Source organism: Vigna angularis, chromosome 4, assembly GCF_016808095.1.
Source record: "Vigna angularis cultivar LongXiaoDou No.4 chromosome 4, ASM1680809v1, whole genome shotgun sequence".
NCBI lineage: Eukaryota > Viridiplantae > Streptophyta > Magnoliopsida > Fabales > Fabaceae > Vigna > Vigna angularis.
This window is the reverse complement of record NC_068973.1, coordinates 38,730,008-38,750,528: the sequence shown is the minus strand read 5'-3', so window position 1 is coordinate 38,750,528 and position 20,521 is coordinate 38,730,008. Positions and strand designations below refer to the sequence as shown.

The window sequence follows — 20,521 nt, the reverse complement described above, 5'->3', positions numbered from 1 at the left end:
ATTTTTTACAAAGGTTATGTTTTATATGTATTTCCTCATGACATGAAGGCTTTAAAATAATATATATTTTATAAATGTGTTTATTTTATACTGTTCAAATCTCTCCATTTAAAACTGAGGTTCAACGAAAAAATAATGAATGATAATTTGCATATGCATAAAAAAATCATCAAAAAGTACAAGTTGAAGGTCAAATGTGTCATTAAATTAACAGAACCTTTAACACCAGTAGTTCGTCTGCATTTTAACAGAAAAATAATTGAATGTGAAGATTACGAATATTTTTGTTGACAACTTCATTTTTCTTTCTATAAGAGAGAACTTTTTATTTATAAAAAGTCGAGTATCACTATCCATTTGAATATAAAATCTTAAAGTTGATTTAAACGACTTAAATAAAATGCATATATTATGAACTAAAATCGTAAATTTTAAAACAAAAAATTAGTTGATTGGTACGTATAAAATTTTCACATTCAATGGATAGATAGATTATTGTAATATATATATATATATATATATATATATATATATATATATATATATATATATATATATATATATATATATATATATATATATATATATATATAAAGAAGCTGAAATATGTTTTTAATTGCCTTTTCGTTTGGTTTTATTTATTTTTTAAAATTTTGGGAATAGAGTATGTTAATGACAATTATAAAGTCGAAAAATAGTAGTTTACTCAACATTTGTTATGTTAATTTGATTCAGTGAAATGATTTTTAAAATTTTTTTATTAAAGATTTGAATATGTTTTTAGTTTTCTAAATTAGCACACTTTTTTTTTTGTTATGTGATTAGTTTTTAGGATTGAAGAGTGTTACTAATATTGGTGATGCCACAAATGATGATATAGTCTATTACATGAATTTAACTAAGTGGTATGGGTTTTAATTTTTTTTTGAATTTTTGCGCATTTTGGATTACAATATTTTGCTCATCTTATACATGTGATATATCAATAGCATATTTAACTATTTAGAAACAAAATATTTAAAAGATACTATTTCATAAAAATAAAAACTAATGAGATACTCTAAGTCATTTTTTTTAGTGAATTTCTTTTTATGGTAATATAACTGATAATCGCAACTTTACCATTACACAATTTATCTTTTATATATATAAATATAAAAATGACGATGATATAAGATAATAAAAAACAAAAAGAAAATATATAAGAGATGGATTATGCAAATTATGATTGTGACAATTCCAACAAAACCTGAGAATTACATGTATTACACAAAGAAAACCCAGGCTCTGAATGAACTGAACCCAACCCAACACTGAGTTAACTTTTGGTATTTGAAAGGACGAGTTCAGTTTTATTTCCAACACTTTAGCAACTCCGCACCATCGCCGCCCTTCTCTTACGGCACTTGGCTCGATTCTTTCCGATTGAAATGTCGAATAGATCCGATCAGGGTAGACAAGACAACAATAACAAAGGTTTCACCAAAACCCATAACCACAACAACTTTCTCCCCAAAAATCCCAATCCAACCCTCTCAACTTCTCTCAGACAAACCCAACCATCCATCCCCGCCACCACTAGCGGAGTCCCAAACAGAGGCCAGAATGGTAATTTCGTTAAATACTTACCACAAGACGAGGCCGTGGCGGCGGGTCTTGGCGCCGAAGATGGAGCATTGGATCCCCTCGAATCTCAGAGAGTCGTAGATCTTTTGAACACACACTTGTCACGCTTGCTCAAGTGCAAACCTAAGCAATTCTGGACGCAAGGTACTTCACTCAATTATTCTTCATTCATTCTCTAAAAAAATAATATTTTTTTTCTTCATTCGTCCTCAATCTAATCTTACCAAACCGTGTACACTGATAGTACTCAACTTGTCATTGAATTGTGTGCTGTGATGTTTTTACGTTGGGAATTTTTGTGTGAAGTTGGTGTCAATGTTTTTAATTGTATTTGCAGTGGCTGCTGACGCCTCCCTACATGAGTTTTTGGACAGCTTCTTGCAATTTAGAAACAGGTGGTATGATTTCCCTCATCGCGGGGTGAAAGGGATTGTAGCAGGTGTTATTGTTGGCGAGAGGGATTTGAGTCGCCGCGTTTTCATGGTATTGTATCGCATGTAAGTTTCTCTTGAGTTGGAGTGATGCTCTGTTTTGGACTCTGTATTCTTTATGTGTGATTTTTCGTAATGTGTGTGCATTGCAGTTCTTCGAATAAAGACCCTGGTGCTCGACCGGCCGATGCCCTCAGTTTGAGAGACCATGGAGGTGGGATCTCATTTGACCTTTTTTAGGCTGTGTGGGCTTCATTAGTATGTCTTGGCCCAGGCAGAGGTTGAACACGCATTGGAACAACGTTTTTGTACATGTTCTATAAATGTTATGTGTATACAATAAATAGGGAGTGTCTGGTACTGTGCCTGAACTCGTGTTTCTTTGCTCTTTGGACATGGTTCCAAACACCCATATTTGACTAATAGTTGATAAAATTGGTCAGTCCCTAGAAAAGGTGGCATTTGATTCTTTAAAAATATGTATGGCCATTTATGGTATAATAATAAAACATCATTGCATTTATTAGAAAATAATTTCCACTGCGGATTCTTGTCGGGCAATTACCTTATATTTGATCTTTTTTGTTTAGTGATTCACCGATGTTCACTAATTTTGCCTGTAGTTCTTTTGCAGGAGAAAAAGTTGCTTGAATTGCCAAAGTTATTGGATATATGTGCCATATACTATCATGAAAATGAAGAATTAACAAGATCACTGGTGAGAATTTCTTTTTTAATAGTATATTAAGTGGTATAAGGAAATAGCTTCTTTGAATGTGAAACAGAAAGGCTGTGTACAATTACCCTTCCCCATACAATTAGGCACCTGTATACATGATTTATATCTTTGATACTCTTTTTTGGTTTATTAAATTATTTGAATAAAATAATAGATGAAGTTCATTAAGACGTTCTCCCTTATTGCTTGTGAAATAGAATGCATGACAATGTTTGGTTTTCTCTTTTCCTCTCTCCTAAAGTAAATCAGTATGATTTATTCTTTAGCTCTCTCTGCCTTATTTTACTCTTCATCTTTCTGAGTTTTTTTTGGTTTACTTGAGTTATACCTTCTCTGGAAGGTCCTATTACTTAATTGTTATGAAAAATATTGAAGGATACTAATCCAACCTTTTTATTTTATCTGCATTACACCCGTACACATTTTATGTTCTTTAGACATCTCAATCTAAGGGGTAATTCTATGTAAAATTTGTTGTGGAATTTAAGTAATTCCTTTTTTGTGCATTTAACTTTACTTGCTAACTTTTCTCTTTTTTGTCTCAGGTCAGAAATGCCTTCAGTGCTCAACCTTGGCTCCATAATAATCTGACTGCAGTAATATCCCATTTTCTAGGAATTGTCAGCACAATGCATGAACGTTGCAGTTCATCATTGGAGGTATTCTTGTAATTTGACCAGTTAAACTGAATATTCATCATGTTAATTACTTTCTTTTCTGCTTTGAGTTTTTATACTGTATTTTGGTTAACTAGATAAGTTTTTTTTTGTTGGTGAGAATATTAATCTAGTTTGTTCTTGTTATCGAAAGTATGTGTTACGTCTTGAATCATATTATTTGCTAAATTGATAAGTTTACTTTTGACGTCCAACAAGCTGTTTTGTTTCATAAGACTTAAAAAGGGTAATCTTATTTATATTATGCCATAGAGTTTCTTGATTGTTTTATTAGAATTTATACTTTCAACACAACAAAAGGATAATCTAGCTCAGGCGCATGCCTCCAAACATTTCCGAAGAAAAGGTGGGGAGAGGAAATGGCCGTTACCTACATAATTAACAATAATTTGTTGATTTGTTGGATGATATGTGTTGAGCGAACTGGTTTGTACCAGGTGTACACATCACTGTTTCTATATTATTTGGATAAATGCACAGAACATGCATATTTGATCTTACAAATTTAAGTTATTAATTCATCATTTTTAGGTTAGAAGATACAGTATTTAAGTATGACTCCATACTTTTCTTCTTGAGTTCCCTTTGAACATCCTGTTGTCCAATAATGTGCCCGAGGATGACCTTTTTTCTCTTCCTTCTATAAGTTATTTGACTTACGTAGAATGCATTAATGGATAAAAATGTTTTTCAGAAAACTATTTATAAGTGACTGGATGTCTAAATCTTGATGGAAAGTTTGTGTATAATTATGGTATATAGGAGAAAATTACAATGCAAATTAAAACTTTCGTTTGGGGATTATGTTCAGGTTTTATTTTCTTCTGGAAATCTCGATGACCACAATGCTGCTTTTCTTCAAGCTGATCTGCTGGAGGTGAGTCACTTTATTCTGTTACTGAGTTGTAGCCCAAATACCCAATGTTCTTTTACGGGGTGATAAAGCAGATATGAGAATACTCAAATTCTGTATCTATAAGTTTGTAATTTTCTACATCGGGATAACTGATTGGCCTAGTCCCACTAAGAAAGTTGAGTGGATTTTGTGTTACCCATTTTTAATGATCCTTATTGGAAAAGAACCAAGAGGAAAATACAACTAAGGAATGACAGTATACAAGTGCAACTGGATAGAATTTGAAAAATGGAGTGAAAACAGTTGAATATATAGCATTTTAAACTGCGGTATGGAAACACCAGAGAGAATGGTCAGCTCATGAGCTCTTAAGCATTTGAGTAGAGCAGCTTCTATCTAGATTCTGGAATGACCAACTTTCTTTTCCAAGTTACTCTCCCCTTTATATGTGAAGTTACCTGTTGCTGCATCCAATACCAGAAACCTTCTTGGGCATAATCCAGCTAACCCTGGACATTTTTACACGGTAGCAAAATAAAACTTTGAATTTATGGCATTGACCACATCAAATCAATTGTAAATAATATTTTCCCTGTATCACAGTGTCAGATATTTCATAGACAATAATTACTTCCATATTTGAACTAGAATTTTGCTGTGGAAAATGATATGCCAGGGAATTGTGTATTGTCCTTGCCATAATTTCTTAAAACTATATAGCATTTAGATTGAGGTCGAGTGTTGGTGTAATGCTAAAGTTGCACCCTGGTGACCGACTAGTCATGAGCTTCAACACAAAAACAGTCTCTCAGCCCATGTAAAGGGAAAATTGAGTACAATTACTTCCCCCTACATACCTTTGTTAATATAGGATTTAGTTTATCCACAATTTATGTACTTGTTCAAAATATGCTGCAATATAATTATGTCATTCGATTTTTTTATAGGTGATGGACTTTATAAATGATGCAATTGTATCAATGGATTCTTTTGTTAGTGCATACGAACCAGCAGCTGTATTCTTTTCTTGTCCAGTTGAAATGAGGTATCCTTTACCTCTGAAAGTTGAATTTTATGATAACTGAAGATTGAATGTCATAAATTTCAATAGAAATGACTTATCAAACATTGCATTTGGTGTATCATGCGTAGAATATTTGTGTTGGTTAATTTATCTAAATAGAATAAATGATTAATATTTGCCATTTAAAATTTTCCTTCAAGACTTTGATTATTTTTTATGTTCTGTGTAATTTATTAGTTATGGGAATGAGGAACTGCTGAGCCTCCTTGCCAGATTGCATGATTCACTAATTCCATCATTACAAAAGGGGTTCCGTTTGATTTTTTCTGACAAACATGATGGCACAACATCTAATATTTTGGTGAGTCTGAAGATGTTAAAAATAAGACTGGTAAAGTTTGGTTGGCAACTATTGCACTTGTGCTATCTAAGTGATGAAGTGTTCAGAGATGGCATCCCTCTTCCAGCTGCCACTAAGATGTTTCCTGCCAATGTAGAGGACCCAGTCATCAGAGCAGATATTCTTGTTCAAACAATTCGAGATATCAATACAGTATCATCACATTCTCGGGAAAGCCATCAGAAGGAAACATTTCTTCAAGATGTTGAAAGAAATTTTAATATACTGAGTGGGATTGAGAGATTAAAGGATAGTGGTAATGATCGTTGCATTTTAAATCGTTGCATTTTTCCATTCATGTTTGCAATATGCTTGGCCCTTTTCCTTTTCTAACTCAGTTACTATGATGCAGGATGGATATTCATTGATAATGAACAGTTTCAATATCTATCCGGGATGATGAGTTCTGTGAAACAGATTTATAAGGACCCATATTCTGCAACGGCCCCTGTGCCAAACCAATCATTATTGACGGATGAAGATGCTGCAATTGCAGAGTCGAACATCAGTCAAATTAGGGATCTGTTTCCTGATTACGGTAAAGGTTTTTTAGCTGCGTGTCTTGAGGTTTATGACCAGAATCCAGAAGAGGTTATTCAAAGAATTTTAGAGGGAACCCTTCATCAAGATCTGCAGAGCCTGGACACCTCGCTAGAGACATTACCACCAGCCAAGCCTACCACTGTGAGTGGGAATGATAAAGGAAAAGGTAAATTAATTGATTCTACGTCAGCATTCTCAAATCCAGAAGTTGTAAGGGGGAAGCAACAGACAGAGGGGTCACTGATGTCATCCTCTGCTTCACTAGGAAAATTTATAAGGAAATCTAGAGCTGATTTGCCTGATCTCAGTATTCTGGATAAAAAGGACGAGAAAGATACATCAAAAACTGCTGCTATGATTTTACAATATGAATATGAAGATGAGTATGACGACTCTTTTGATGACTTGGGTTTAAGTGTAGCAGACTCTGGATTAGAAGAAAATGAGATACTTGGTGACCAAATAAATGCAAAATCAGGGAAGTCGTGGGCAACAGAGAGTGGAAACTCGGCAAAAGATGTCCCTGATTCAAAATGGGGCTCCAGGAGAAAGCCACAGTACTATGTCAAGGATGGTAAGAATTACAGCTACAAAGTGGCTGGTGCGGTAGCAGTTGCAAATTCCGGTGAAGCTTCACTAGTAACGCAAGCTCAGAAAGAGTTAATACATGGCCTTGGACGAGGCGGAAACCTTCCTCTTGGAGCAGTAAAGAAGTTGACGGATTCCTACAAGGAGGATGATAACCAATCCCAGGTTTCTGAAATGGAAGGCAATGGGATTCCGGGCAAATCTTTTGGTAGGGGTAGTAGGAAGGAAGGTGGAAGACAGATTGCATCTCATCAGCAGCAGCAGCAGCAGCAGCAGCAGCAGCAGCCTGTGCAACAATCTGGTGATTCTGAGGTGGATGGGAATAACCAAAGGGGTAGAGGAAGAGGTAGAGGGAGGGGCAGAGGAGGAGGAAGAAACAATCACCACCAGAAGGATCGATCCATGAAGAAGCATTTCTCTGGAATGAGCGGATTTTAAGCGCTTAAGTTAGTCATTCCATTTTTCTTGCTTGCCAAGATACCATATTTATGCATCTGCTCGGTAACCTTTTGGCTTTTGTCTACATGTGAAACCTTATATGTTGCAGGGGTAAAGTTCCACTAGGTACATAGATATGTTCTACATGGTTCATACATAGTGGCATTATCGAATGTGCAATTGGCAATCTTGATGCCAACATCCTCTAAAATATACACAATAGTATAATGTCTGTAAAGGTTAATTTAACTCAACCCCGGAATTGAATTTTGTTTAGAAGGATTCGGGTTTATTTTAGTCAATATTTCCTTTCAGCTAGGGCATATGAATAAAACTGACAGTTATACAATAATTGTGTAATGCTGTTCATCTGGCAGTACTCGAGCTGCTGCACTTCAAAATTTAACGTTGGAAGCAACACGCCCTACTGGTGAACTGTGCCTTGTTTATAAAGGACTTACCCTTTCACAACGCCATGACACTAATTATTATCAGTTGTTAATTTACTTCGAGCAACGAGCAATTAATTCTTTTACGTATTCCTCCTTTTAGTGAACTTGTAACGATTTGTTCAAGGATTTGCAATTTATTTTTTATTTTATTTTCATTTAGAAGGTAACAATTATATAGTTTCCTTTAGCCACCATACGAGCTATGATTTTTGGAAAGGTAAATTAGATGTTAGTTTTCCCTGATTGGTGTCATTAATAGTATATTAATCATCTGTAGATAATTTTGAAAGTAAAATTGTGTCAATTTGGTTTTGGAATATAATTTTACAAATATTATTCAAGTTTATTGTAACATGCAAATTACTCCAATATCTTCATATAGTGATAGTTTTCTCGAATACTACAAGTTTTCGCATTAAGGCTTTGTTCATTTGAATGGATTTTGGAAGAGAGTAATTGAAGAGATTTGAGAGAATTTAAAAATAAATTTTTTTGTTGTTTATTTGAGCGGATTTGAAGGTAATTGAGTGTAAGTTTGGAAGTAAAGTTTGTGAGAAATTAGTGTAGAATTTGATTGATGTGACAGATTAAATAAATTTACTTCTAAATTCAATCTCATTTATCTCCAAATCCACTCAAATAAACAATAACAAAATTTATCTTCAAATCTTTTCAAATAAACAAAGTCTAAGAGAGACTATGAAAAACATGACTCCACGTACTTAATTGTTGCTCTCTTCTTTTTTTATCCTTGATTCTTTTTTTCTTTGTAACACTAGTAATTGTAATATTTGACTCTTCCATCAGATATCCAACTATTCTTACAAATTTCAATCATTGAAATCAATTATAAAACTTCATTTTAGTCGTAATCATAATTATTATTAAAAATTCTTGTTTCTCCAAAAGAAATGTATTTTATGAAAGCAAACCTTGATTTTCCCTAAAAACTTAATATACGTTGCAATCTAAGCCATTCTTGTAGACTTCTTACGTATCGTTATTGCATATCAACACTTTAAGTGATCGCCCGTAATTATTTCCTACTTTAAATAACTGAAAATGTCTTCAGCTGTGTCATAAGCAAGTAACAATTGTCAACAATACATTTCTAATTCAATAAAAAAAAATGATTTTTTAAATAAATTGTTTGACTGTAATTAAAAATTAATATACCGTCTAATGACATATACCAGTGGGGGCTAATAATCCAATTAAAAGTAAAAAATATAAAGATGGTCCTACCTCAAGCTTTTGTTTTTGTTTTAGTCAACTCATCATGGCGGCCGCATCACACGACGGAGGCACCCTTCTTCTCTTTATATTACAGCAGACAGACACAACCTTCATTCGGAAACTCCGATGAAATGAAAAACATAACAACCTTCACTTCGACGACGACGACAACAATGGACCCCAGAATCTGGAGCAAACTACCTCCTGATGTTGTGGAACACATACTTCTGTTACTCCCTCTCAAGACTCTCTTGAATCTCAGATCCACTTGCAAGGCTTTCTCCTCTCTTCTTTTCTCTCCTTCCTTTGTCTCCAAACATTCCCCATCATCATCTTCTTCTTCTTCACCCTTCTCTTCCTTTCTCTTACTCTCACACCCTCAGTGCCCTCTCTACTTCCGTCTCTACGATTCCAACCTTTCTTCTTGGCGCACTGTCTCTCCCTCTCTCCCTTTCTCTTCATCCTTCTCTCTTGCATCCTCCTCCGGTGGCCTCTTCTGTCTCCTCAACCCCTCTTCCTCTTCCTTTATCGTATGCAACCTCTTTGCCAAATCCTCCAGAACCATCCAATCCCCAATTCACTCTCTTCACTTCACCCACCTTTCTTTTCTCGCCACCTCTCTTACCTACTACTTAGTCCTCCTTTCTTCAAACTCAGCCTCCAACACCGCCTTTGTCTACAACTCCAACCACCACTCCTGGAGGCGCTTATTAGAAAGTGAGTTTATGCCTAACTCATCCCCACAAAACCGGCTTGTAGGGTGAGGTTTGCACCTCACTTATATATTATCATTTGGCCTTATCTCTAGTCGATGTGGGACTTCCAACACACCCCCTTCACGCCGAGGTATAGACATCTCGTGCGTGATAGTAGAAATTAGGTGGTCCGATAGCGGCCCGATTGCGGGTGGAAGAGAAGAATAGAATGCCCACTTAGAACTCGCTAGGATAGGCTCTAACCATGGCTCTGATACCATATTAGAAAGTGAGTTTATGCCTAACTCATCCCCACAAAACCGGCTTGTAGGGTGAGGTTTGCACCTCACTTATATATTATCATTTGGCCTTATCTCTAGTCGATGTGGGACTTCCAACAGCGCTTCCAGGGGTTCCATGCTGTCCTCAGCGACAGTTGCCTCCAGCAGGGTACTTTCTTCCACGGCGGCTTGTACTTCACCACCCCGGAACCCTTCTCCGTCGTGCGGTTCGATTTGGAGAGTGGCAAGTGGGAGAGGCACGTGGCTGAGTTGCCCCCACAACTCACCTTCGTGAGGCTTGTCAGTGATGACGATGGAGAGGGAAAATTGTATTTGGTCGGTGGGATTGGAGCCGATGGGATCTGCAGAAGTATGAAGGTGTGGGAATTAACGAGTGACGGGGTTTGGGTGGAAGTTGTGGCGTTGCCTGAGATTATGTGCAGAAAATTTGTGTCTGTCTGTTACCATAACTATGAACATGTTTATTGCTTCTGGCATGAGGGTATGATCTGTGTTTGCTGTTACATGTGGCCGGAGATATTGTACTACAGTGTTTCCAGAAGGAGTTGGGATTGGCTTCCAAAATGCCCCTATTTGCCTCTCAAGTGTAGTTGTGGTTTCAAGTGGTTTTCTTTTGTTCCAAAGCTCTATGCTTCCGTCTGAGTCATATGCAGTAGCCATAGTTGTTGGATTCGATGCTTTGTTTATCTGTGAATGTGTGATAATGATGATGAGGATGGTGATGATGATGATGATGAGGTGATGATGATGATGCATTTAAGTTTTCTGTGATAACTTTGGGAATTGAAAGTATGAGGTGCACAGCTTTTGATTTTGCAGATTTCATCTTCTTAACTGGAATATTACAGAAAAATCAAGCAAGCATTTTCCTTTCTATTCATGATTGTCTAAATGCATGGTTTTGAATTACGTTAGTCTGAGATATCTCTTACTTGATAATGTTAATCACTAATTTTCTTTTGATAGTTACCGTCGTTGAAAATTTTCTTTTTAATCAATTAATTAAACTCATTTTACTCAAACAAACCGATCATATACATGTAGTCAGCCATGTTTTAGTTTTTAATTAATAGAAGATATTTTTTTAAGAGCTTTCATGGCGTATTTTTTTATCTAATGTCTTTCTTTTTCAAATCTTGTTATTAAGTTATCTGATTATTATTAATCACTGGAATAATTTTTTTAATTCTTTCGACAATTTTCTAAATTTCTATTTGCTACTAGACTCCACAACTTTAACCTTTTATCTTATATGTCATCTAAACTATATATAGAAAATGTCAACGGATATGTTAACGACTCCGACATTTTCCTTTATACAAATGCAAACATCAAAACTTTTGAAGAACCACGCCATGCTTGACTGAAATTTATCAAACACTTTTTCAATTATAAAACATCAAGACTTTAAAGCACCCAATGTGCTGTCATAAAACTAACAACAGTTTTCTTTTTTCAAATAAATTAAATTAAACATCTTTTAATTATATTTTTCCTCAAGAGAAATACCTAAAGGATATAGTGGGTGGAAACAATGAAAAGAAAAAGAATTACAAAAATAGTAAAAATAAAAGTGTCAAGTCTAAGGAAATAAAAAATAATTAAAAGTTGTAAAATGTAAATATAAGTTAAATAATCTCTAAAAAAAATTAAAGATTGACTCGTAATTTTTTTAGAATTAATTGATTATGACTTGCAAAATAACGAAATTATACATAAAAATCACTAATAAATGAATAAGTCTTCTTACTCAATGTCTTGCATACCTATTGTAAAGAAACTGAAACTATACATTTTTTTTATTGAATGTTATTGTAAATTTTGTTATCCTATATGTCATTTCTCTCTATATTAAAAATATAATAAAATATATATTACTTAAAAGGCAAACGAAGCGAGAGAATTATTTATTACAAAAATGACAAATAAAAAGTAATAATGGGGTGCATTTTCTTAGAGATTTAAAGTGTGTCAAAATAAATAATTAAAAATTAACACTGATGCCATTAAGGGTGTCAAATTGATACGGTTGATTTGAATTAAAAGTGAGTTAAATTAAACTGATTCAATTTTAATTTAAAGAATTGGTAGATCAAGTAAATTGTTTTGAGTGTATTTGTTTTTATGGTAAATGTGGGAAAGTGAATTTGAATAGATTTAAATGGAAAGAAAGGTGAAAAATCATTTGAATTAGAGAAGATGATGAGAAATCAAGGAACATAAAATAAAAGGTTATGAAAATTAATGAATGATGAAATAAATTTGATAGATTAAAAATTTATTTTAGTTGATACGTGAATTGTTGTTGTTATTATTATTATACTTATTAAGTATCGACATAGTCCAATTCAATAAACATCATATTTTTGTTAGATTAATATTTTATATGCAAAAAAAAAGGAAATTAATTTTTATAATTAAAAAATATTATATGTTTATTACGATAATTAATCACTTTGATGCTGAAATCGACCTATTATGTAGAATTCTATACTTTTTTTTTTACCTTTAGCTAATAAACAATTTATTTATTTTTTTAGACTCCCTTGTCACGCCGAGAGGACTCCCTTGACATGTTGAGGGGACTCCCTTGTCTTTTTCAGTACTAAGCACCAAAGTAATCAATTTCAGTAATGATAAATGTTTATTCCATTTTAGAGTAATTCGTGATGAAAAAAAAAAAAGGAAGAAAGCAAAAAAAAAAGTATAAAGAAAAAATCTGGAATGAAAATAGAAACCAAAGCAATTAATTTATCAACATGACCCTTAAAAATTAATAAAAATCATAAAGGTCAATACCGCCTAATATTTTCTACCACGAAGAGTTTATTAATTTATAGTAACAATTATTGTTATTCCTATTAGGATTATATTGGATATTGTAATTTGTGAGAAATAACCACAAAATATTATACTTATCAAATTGGTCGAATTTACAGGATTTAGTTTTGACTCAATATGTTACGTGTAAAAGAAAATGACATAATTAAAAAAAGTTCACGATCAAAAAATTTAAAAAAACCTGTAGATCAAAGTGAGTATATGAATTTCTTTTTAAACATGAAAAATATTTTCTAACTGCGAGTTGATGTAAAATCATCATAAATGTTATAAATAAACTACGCAAATTGGGTGCTGCTTGGATTTCTTTATATGCCAGTTCCGTAATCTTCATTCATGTCATAAAATCCTTTTTCAAAACAACTCTTGATTCCACGAATTTGAGCATAATTCCATCTCTCCTGATCTTTTAAATTCTCGGTGAAACCTTGCATGTTTGTCCACAGACAACAAGATGGCAAATTATCATAAAGCAGAGGAGTTAGCACAAAAGTAAAAACACTACTCTATTCTATGCAAAAAAGTGTCTCTATTTATATCATACATTTTGAAACAATAATGAAATATAACCAAAACAATTGAAAGAGGAAGGACCACTTATGTCCTCCATTGCCGCCGGCGCAATTCGAACCGCCAGAGCCACCGGAATTCGGACCGTTGGAGCCGCAGCCACCGCCACGAGCGTCGTTTCCGCCTGAGCCGCCACAGGAGAGGGAAAAGAGGCGGGAATTGGGTATGCGGAGGAGGGAGGGTTTGAAAGGGGTGGCGGAGTGATTGAAGTTGAAAGGATGAGAGAGGAGCAAAGAGCGAGTGTGGAAGTAAAGGCACGTGGGATGTTGACGACGGAGGTTGAGATTAAGGGCACAGTAAGCGAGTAGGAATTTGTGTACGTGGTGGAAGCACAATGCTCCATTCACCATTTTCTTTTCAAACGGAATTTGGGCTCTGAAAAGATGGATACCCAAAAGTTGTACTCTCTCACCACTTTGGTCGCAGGTTTGAACAAGTTGGGGGAAAGGACACCCGTAAAGAAAATTTAAAAATATTACTATTCATTCCTTTAAGTTTGACAGAGAGAAAAAACTGTACAACGATATAAGAAAAAAAATTACGCCATATTAATATGTAATTAATGTTCTTATTGTCAACTGACAAAATTTTATTCATATATTTTTTATAATATAGAATCAATGTTTTTATTTTTAAAATTAAGTAATGAACAAAAATTCATCTATTAATCTACAGACGAAATAAACATTTAAGCTAAACACTGACACGGTTGCATCTCACAAAAGCCGAATGAATAAATGACTAAAAAAAATCATATAGCTGTTATATTATGAGGCTGAGTATTATTGATAATTCTCCGTTATATCATTTTCCTATATAGATATTGATACCAATTGTTAGTTTAAATTTGTTTGGTTTTCAATTTTCTAAAATTATTGTGATTTCTTGGTTCGTCATTCGTGATGGGTATGTAATGGGTCAATTCATTAATATCATTATCGAAACAGCAGTCTATTTGCCTCACATTATTATCTCACTAAACTAATACCAATTATCGTTTAATCATCAAACCACGCATTCTTTACTTTGACCATACTGCCATCAAAAACTACAAAATCATAAATAAATTCCATCAAACAAATTAATTTACTATAATTGTAGAGGATTATCTTAAATATTGTTTTTTATTAACTTCCTTGAAATTAGCATGATATCAATACATGTATGCTTTATAAATTAATAAGTATATATAATATTTGCAAATTATTTTATCAGCTTATTATTATGAAATAACACATAAACATATAAAGGTTGGCTAATTATTTAAACTGATATTGCATTTTAATATATAGATATGATTTTGTCACATTGCAGATTGTTCAAAAGACTCATTAAATATTATTATTATCAGATATCAACATTAACATATAAATTATGAATAGTGTATTACAAATTTCATTCTCAACTTTTTCATTGTATACTTATTTTGTAAATGCACAAACTTTTTGTGTCTATTTGTTTTTGTTTTTTTTTAATGTCAAATCTTAATATTTCTAAACTTTAAGTGGATATTAAAATACTGATAGTTTCATTGTTAATAAGCCCTTTTTATAACTTGTTTATCAAATTTTTATTTTTATTTATTTGAAATTTACATTTAATAATACTTGAGTTCGTACATTTCTATATGCAGTATTTTGATATATTTCTTAATGCATGTTGATATAATTGAAAATACTTTGCGAAGCGATAAGTTTTTTATTTATTCTCCTAATTAAGTTTTTTTTTTGCATATATAATTGATATAATATTTTTTGCATATATAAGAATATACCAAAACCTTCACGATTATATCTCAAAACTTTAAATCAAAATTAAAAACAGGATAGTGAAATAACCGAAATAAGGAGTGAAGAAAGAAAGTATGTAAATGCAATTTTTCATTACATTCTTATCATATGTTTGGAGAAGTTCTTCTAAAGAATTTTAAGACAAAATAAAATAAAATAATAAAAAAACATAAATTAACTTATACTAAAATTTTAAATAATAGATTAGATTAGAAGAATTATAACATAGATTTAACTAAAATAAACGGATGACACGCATCCTCTCCTGTTATGAATTTGGTTGGAGAATTACTTCATATATCTATTTACAATGTCTTTTTAATAATTATGTAATCTTTTAAAGAATAAAATAAAAAGCATAAAGGCTATTCAGTATTTATTCACTTAATATTGAAGGAAAATATTAAAAGAACTATTATAGGATAATTTAAAATATTCTTACTTGAAAATCTTACGGTATATAGTGCTTGTAATTTGTTAGTGCGCATATATATTTTTGTCAGATCAGCAAATATGTAATGATAAAACTAAATCGGAGAAAACAAAGTAAATGAATTTATCAGATTTAGTTTCATCCGAGATAGTTCGTTTTGTTATTATGATTTTATTTAAACGATAATAATTTATGAAAATTCAACACTTCAAATGACATGGAATTAAAATTTTATAGGAAAAATTATGATGAGAGATTCATAAAATAAAAAAGGTAAAACTTGTTACTTAATTTACTAAGTTTGTCTTCAACTATTCCAGATTTAGAGTACCTTGATGCAGGGGTGTATGTCCATTGGTATATTAATTAGTCATCAAATTAAACACGAAAATAGGTGAAGTCTAATTCGATGTTAAATTAATATAATTTTGAGTTAAAATAAATTAGATTTTTTCTTTTTTGAGTTTTTACTCTAAGATTGTTAAGCTGTATTAAAACACTTTGAAAACTATTTTAATTTTTTAATCGTTATATAAATAAAAATTTTTGAATAAGGAGACACGGTATACGTTTTTATGGTATTGTATAATTATTGTTATATTTATAATTTTAACTTGTATTCATAAATAACTTATATAATTTGATAATTAAATATAAATAAGACCATAAAATAACTATTAGTATTTAATTAATAGTAAATATATAATTTATATTTGAATATTATACTCTGTTAGTTGTTAATTTTCAATTCAGCCTCTAAATCAATTCGTTTAATTGAAAATAGTAGATATAAAAACCTTAAAGCAGTTAATTTTGATTTTTTTTATAAATATTATTTTAGGAGCGTTTGTGAGTTGGATAGAATTTGAACAACCCTATTACCCAACCCTCTAAAAAAACATGGGATTACATTAATCTGAATTTATGTATTTTTTAAGATGTTAAATATAATGCAACTCAAACTACTTTTAACAACTAAAATTGAGTTAGGCCAATTAAGTAAAAAAAAACGGTCTTATATTAAAATTGTAATTTTGAAGTATCAACTTACTTATAAAAATAATACAATTTCTACAAAAATTAATTCAATTCTTCAAATAGATCAACAATAGAGGTTATAAAAAAATTTACCCAAAATAATTGAAGATATAAAAATAGAAATAAAACATATAATTTAATTAACACAAATAAAAAATTTTAGTAAAAGTCATTTATATTAAATCCACCATTTCACTTAAATAACTATTTTTAATTAAGTCAAATTTATAAATAAAACTCAACTCAATCTAATTAGATTGAATTAAGTATCGACATAGCCCAATTCAATAAACATCATATTTTTTATAGATTAATATTTTATATGCAAAAAAAAAGAAATTAATTTTTATAATTAAAAAATATTATATGTTTATTACGATAATTAGTCACTTTGATGCTGAAATCGACTTATTATGTAGAATTCTACACTTTCTTATTTTGACCTTTAGGTAATAAACAATTTATTTATTTTCTTAGACTCCCTTGTCACGCTGAGAGGACTCCCTCGACACGTTGAGGGGACTCCCTCGTCTTTTTCAGTACTAAGCACCAAAGTAATCAATTTCAGTAATGATAAATGTTTATTCCATTTTAGAGTAATTCGTGATGAAAAAAATAAAAATAAGAAGAAAGCAAAAAAAAAGTATAAAGAAAAAATCTGGAATGAAAATAGAAACCAAAGCAGTTCATTTATCAACATGACCCTTAAAAATTAATAAAAATCATAAAGGTCAATACCGCCTAATATTTTCTACCACGAAGAGTTTATTAATTTATAGTAACAATTATTGTTATTCCTATTAGGATTATATTGGATATTATAATTTGTGAGAAATAACCACTAAATATTATACTTATCAAATTGGTCTAATTACAGGATTTAATTTTGACTCAATATGTTACGTGTAAAAGAAAATGACATAATTAAAAAAAGTTCACGATCAAAAAATTTAAAAAAACCTGTAGATCAAAGTGAGTATATGAATTTCTTTTTAAACATGAAAAGTATATTATATTTTTAAATATATTATTAAACTTTTGAATTATTTTAAATTGTCTCGATTTTTAGTCAAATCGATTAGGATTAACTTTTTTTCTCGAATAGATCTATTTTAACTTTCTATTATACTATCTGTCTCAAATTTTAACACGAAATTAAGTTAAGACGTACTTAGACTCAAATTAAGATAATTCAATTGAATTTAACTAAATTTTGATTAATGAATAAAGTTAGAATTTCACCAAATTTTGATTAAATCGACTTTATCGAAAAATTACTTTGATCTTTGATTTGAATTAACTTTTCTCGAAGTTTTGAATTTATCAATCTCATTGAGACCCTAAAAAAAGACAAAGGATAGAGGACTGTCCCATGGTCATTAAACAGATTGACTAGTCTACTAAATACAATAGAAAATCAAGTTAATATTGTTATTTTTTAATACTAAGTTGCATTATTAAAATACTACTTTATTTTTGTCAAAGGATTTGTATGGATATATGAAGACAGATTTGAAAGAGAAAGTCTTTTTCATCGTATAAGTGACGAGATTTGTGTGGATACAGTGTTTATTTATAAAATGGATTTTTTCTTTTATTCTTTTGTCCCTGACACACTAATTATGTTGAAACAAGTAGATGAAATTCGTTCTGCGTCGTAAGAAAATTGATTTTCTGTGATGAAGATAAAGCTTATTGTGCTGAGATGGGAACGTTTATGGATTGGAAGGGAACGTTGAAGATGTAAAATCATTTATAATAAATAATAATAATAATATATTATTTTTAATTACAAGTGTAATACAGTAATTTTATATTTTTATTTATCATTTTTTTTATCACATATCAATTAAACAATTCATAAACTTTTCAGAAACTTTATTTTCAAAATCACTTATTTTTCTTTTAAATTCTTTAAAAAACAATTAAAATTCATTCATTCAAATTCACTCAAATTTATCATCTCTTTCTTCCTCAAATCTATCTTATAAAATAAATATACAGTAAATGATTGTATTTAAGATAATGCAAACATTAGATGCTATTAATAAATAAGGTTTCGTTTTAAAATCACTTTATTATACTTAATTTGTAAGGTTAATGACTTATTTCACCTCCATAGTTTATTTATTTTTAGTTTAGCTTCTTTATTATTGAAAATTCTAATTTAGTTCCGCTTTTTTAAAAATATATCTTAATGTTTTTCTTCCATTGAATTAATAGAAACAACGTGTATAAATTGAAAACTAATTTAGGAATAAATTTTAGCATTTAAAGTCTTAGGATTCCAGGAAATTTTGAGTGATGAGAAGAATATCATACTTTCAAAACTAAACTGTCCTTTAGATTGCATGTGTTCAACTTCCTATGAAATCAACCAATACAATATTTGGTGTTTGATCCACTTTAGATGAATTGGATTTACATTAAAATACTAATTAGCTTGATTTTGATAAATGTTTGACTATTTAATTTTCCGTTCAACATCCAAAATATTAATTTAAAGAAAGATAGAGGATTTTGCTCTCTCTATCACAACACTTTGCTCCCTCCACCACCCCATTTCTTTTTTATCCCTCTCTTTATTTTTTCATTCCTATTTTACCCTTAATAAAATTTTAGGGTTAATATCTTTTAACCTCTAACCACTGTAATCATTTTTAACCTCTACCCACTCTAATCCTCCACGCAGTGAGAACTCTTCTTTCTCCTCTTTTTGTTTCATGTTCTTCTTTTTCTTTTTCACACTTCTTCTTCCCATTCTAATTATGGTCTGAGAGTATGGAACTTTCATTAGTTAGTGTGCGAGATTGTAAGTGGTGGTGGAAGCAATTGATCAACGTGCAAGATCGGTGTGGTGGGGTGTGGTGGTGTGGGAAGATTCGTCATGAAGGAGATGCGTAATAAACCCTAAAATGTAATCGTATAATCTTTAAACGGATGTGACCATCCGTCAACGGATGTGACCATCCGTCAACGGATGTCAACATCCGTTTAAGGGAAAACAGATGTCGATATCCGTTTTGCCTTAAACGGATGTTGACATCCGTTTAAAGATTATCCGTTTATTTTCCAATTATTTTTATTAGCTTATCTTTTATATTAATTTTAAAGATATTTTAATAATGTAATTTATATGTTTTGATGTATTATTTTTTAGAAGACAGATGTGGTGGAGTTGGGGGGTGGGAATCTAAAAGAAAGAGAAGGAGAGTTGGGGGGTGGGAATCTAAAAGAAAGAGAAGGAGAGTTGGTGGTCGGGCTGAGTGAAAGGTGAGTGGGTGGGTAGAAAAATAAGGTTTGAATTCAAAGTAAATAAATATGATTAAAAATAAAATAAAGGTTATTTTTGTAATTAAAGAAAGTTATTTTTGTAATTAAATTTTTTTAGAGAAGGTTGGGGAGGTGGAGGGAGAAGTGGTGGTGATGGAGGAAGTAACACCTAAAAGTAGCTGGCCCAAAATACATCAACCAGGGAGGCCCAAATTATAGTAAATAAGATATTCGGTTTAAAAAACTTGTAGATATTCAAAATCGAATGAAAGGGTTTGATTTTTATGGACATTCAATTGAATAAAAAGAAATATTTATTAAAAAGAATATATCATTCATGTTATTCTGCATTTTGAAATGAAAAGCAAATAAAAATATCTTTTTTGATAAATACATAAAATTATAACATAAACTACCTATCTCTCCGAAGAAAATACAAGGTTAATCCTAAATTTAAGAGATAAAACTTCAATGGAATAAGTAAGTTTGCATGTAGAAAGTTCCATTAACATAAAACGGCTTCATATAATAAATAATATTGATTAATAATCAATCTCTAACGCATACTA

General features: G+C 31.2%; 2 protein-coding genes across 4 annotated transcripts; both read left to right on the top strand.

Moving 5' to 3' along the window:
- Window positions 1-1,223: 1,223 nt before the first annotated feature.
- Window positions 1,224-7,601, top strand: LOC108331768 (uncharacterized). Of its 3 annotated transcripts, XM_017566685.2 has the most exons (9): window positions 1,224-1,770; window positions 1,964-2,123; window positions 2,210-2,271; window positions 2,681-2,775; window positions 3,342-3,455; window positions 4,285-4,350; window positions 5,277-5,374; window positions 5,591-6,009; window positions 6,106-7,601. In XM_017566685.2, the coding sequence occupies exons 1-9, from the start codon at window positions 1,431-1,433 to the stop codon at window positions 7,320-7,322; spliced, it is 2,571 nt and encodes an 856-aa protein (XP_017422174.1). In that variant the 5' UTR covers window positions 1,224-1,430; the 3' UTR covers window positions 7,323-7,601. The 3 variants fall into 3 exon arrangements, with proteins under 3 accessions (XP_017422174.1, XP_052732356.1, XP_052732355.1); XM_052876396.1 differs by lacking the exon at window positions 1,224-1,770 and having other exon boundaries at window positions 1,972-2,109; window positions 2,692-2,775; XM_052876395.1 differs by lacking the exon at window positions 1,224-1,770 and having other exon boundaries at window positions 2,047-2,123; window positions 2,692-2,775.
- Window positions 7,602-9,042: 1,441 nt separating this feature from the next.
- On the top strand, window positions 9,043-10,887 carry LOC108330527 (F-box/kelch-repeat protein At5g43190). Its single transcript, XM_052875807.1, has 2 exons — window positions 9,043-9,713; window positions 10,106-10,887. The coding sequence occupies exons 1-2, from the start codon at window positions 9,142-9,144 to the stop codon at window positions 10,647-10,649; spliced, it is 1,116 nt and encodes a 371-aa protein (XP_052731767.1). The 5' UTR covers window positions 9,043-9,141; the 3' UTR covers window positions 10,650-10,887.
- The last annotated feature ends 9,634 nt before the right edge of the window (window positions 10,888-20,521 follow it).

Bases quoted from the DNA above. Each gene is read 5' to 3' on its own strand.
- LOC108331768 (XM_017566685.2), top strand. From the start codon at position 1,431: ATGTCGAATAGATCCGATCAGGGTAGACAAGACAACAATAACAAAGGT. The intron at 1,771-1,963 runs GTACTTCACTCA...TTGTATTTGCAG, and splicing joins TAAGCAATTCTGGACGCAAG to TGGCTGCTGACGCCTCCCTA. The intron at 2,272-2,680 runs GTGGGATCTCAT...TTTTGCCTGTAG, and splicing joins CAGTTTGAGAGACCATGGAG to TTCTTTTGCAGGAGAAAAAG.
- LOC108330527 (XM_052875807.1), top strand. From the start codon at position 9,142: ATGAAAAACATAACAACCTTCACTTCGACGACGACGACAACAATGGAC. The intron at 9,714-10,105 runs GCGCTTATTAGA...GGACTTCCAACA, and splicing joins TCCAACCACCACTCCTGGAG to GCGCTTCCAGGGGTTCCATG.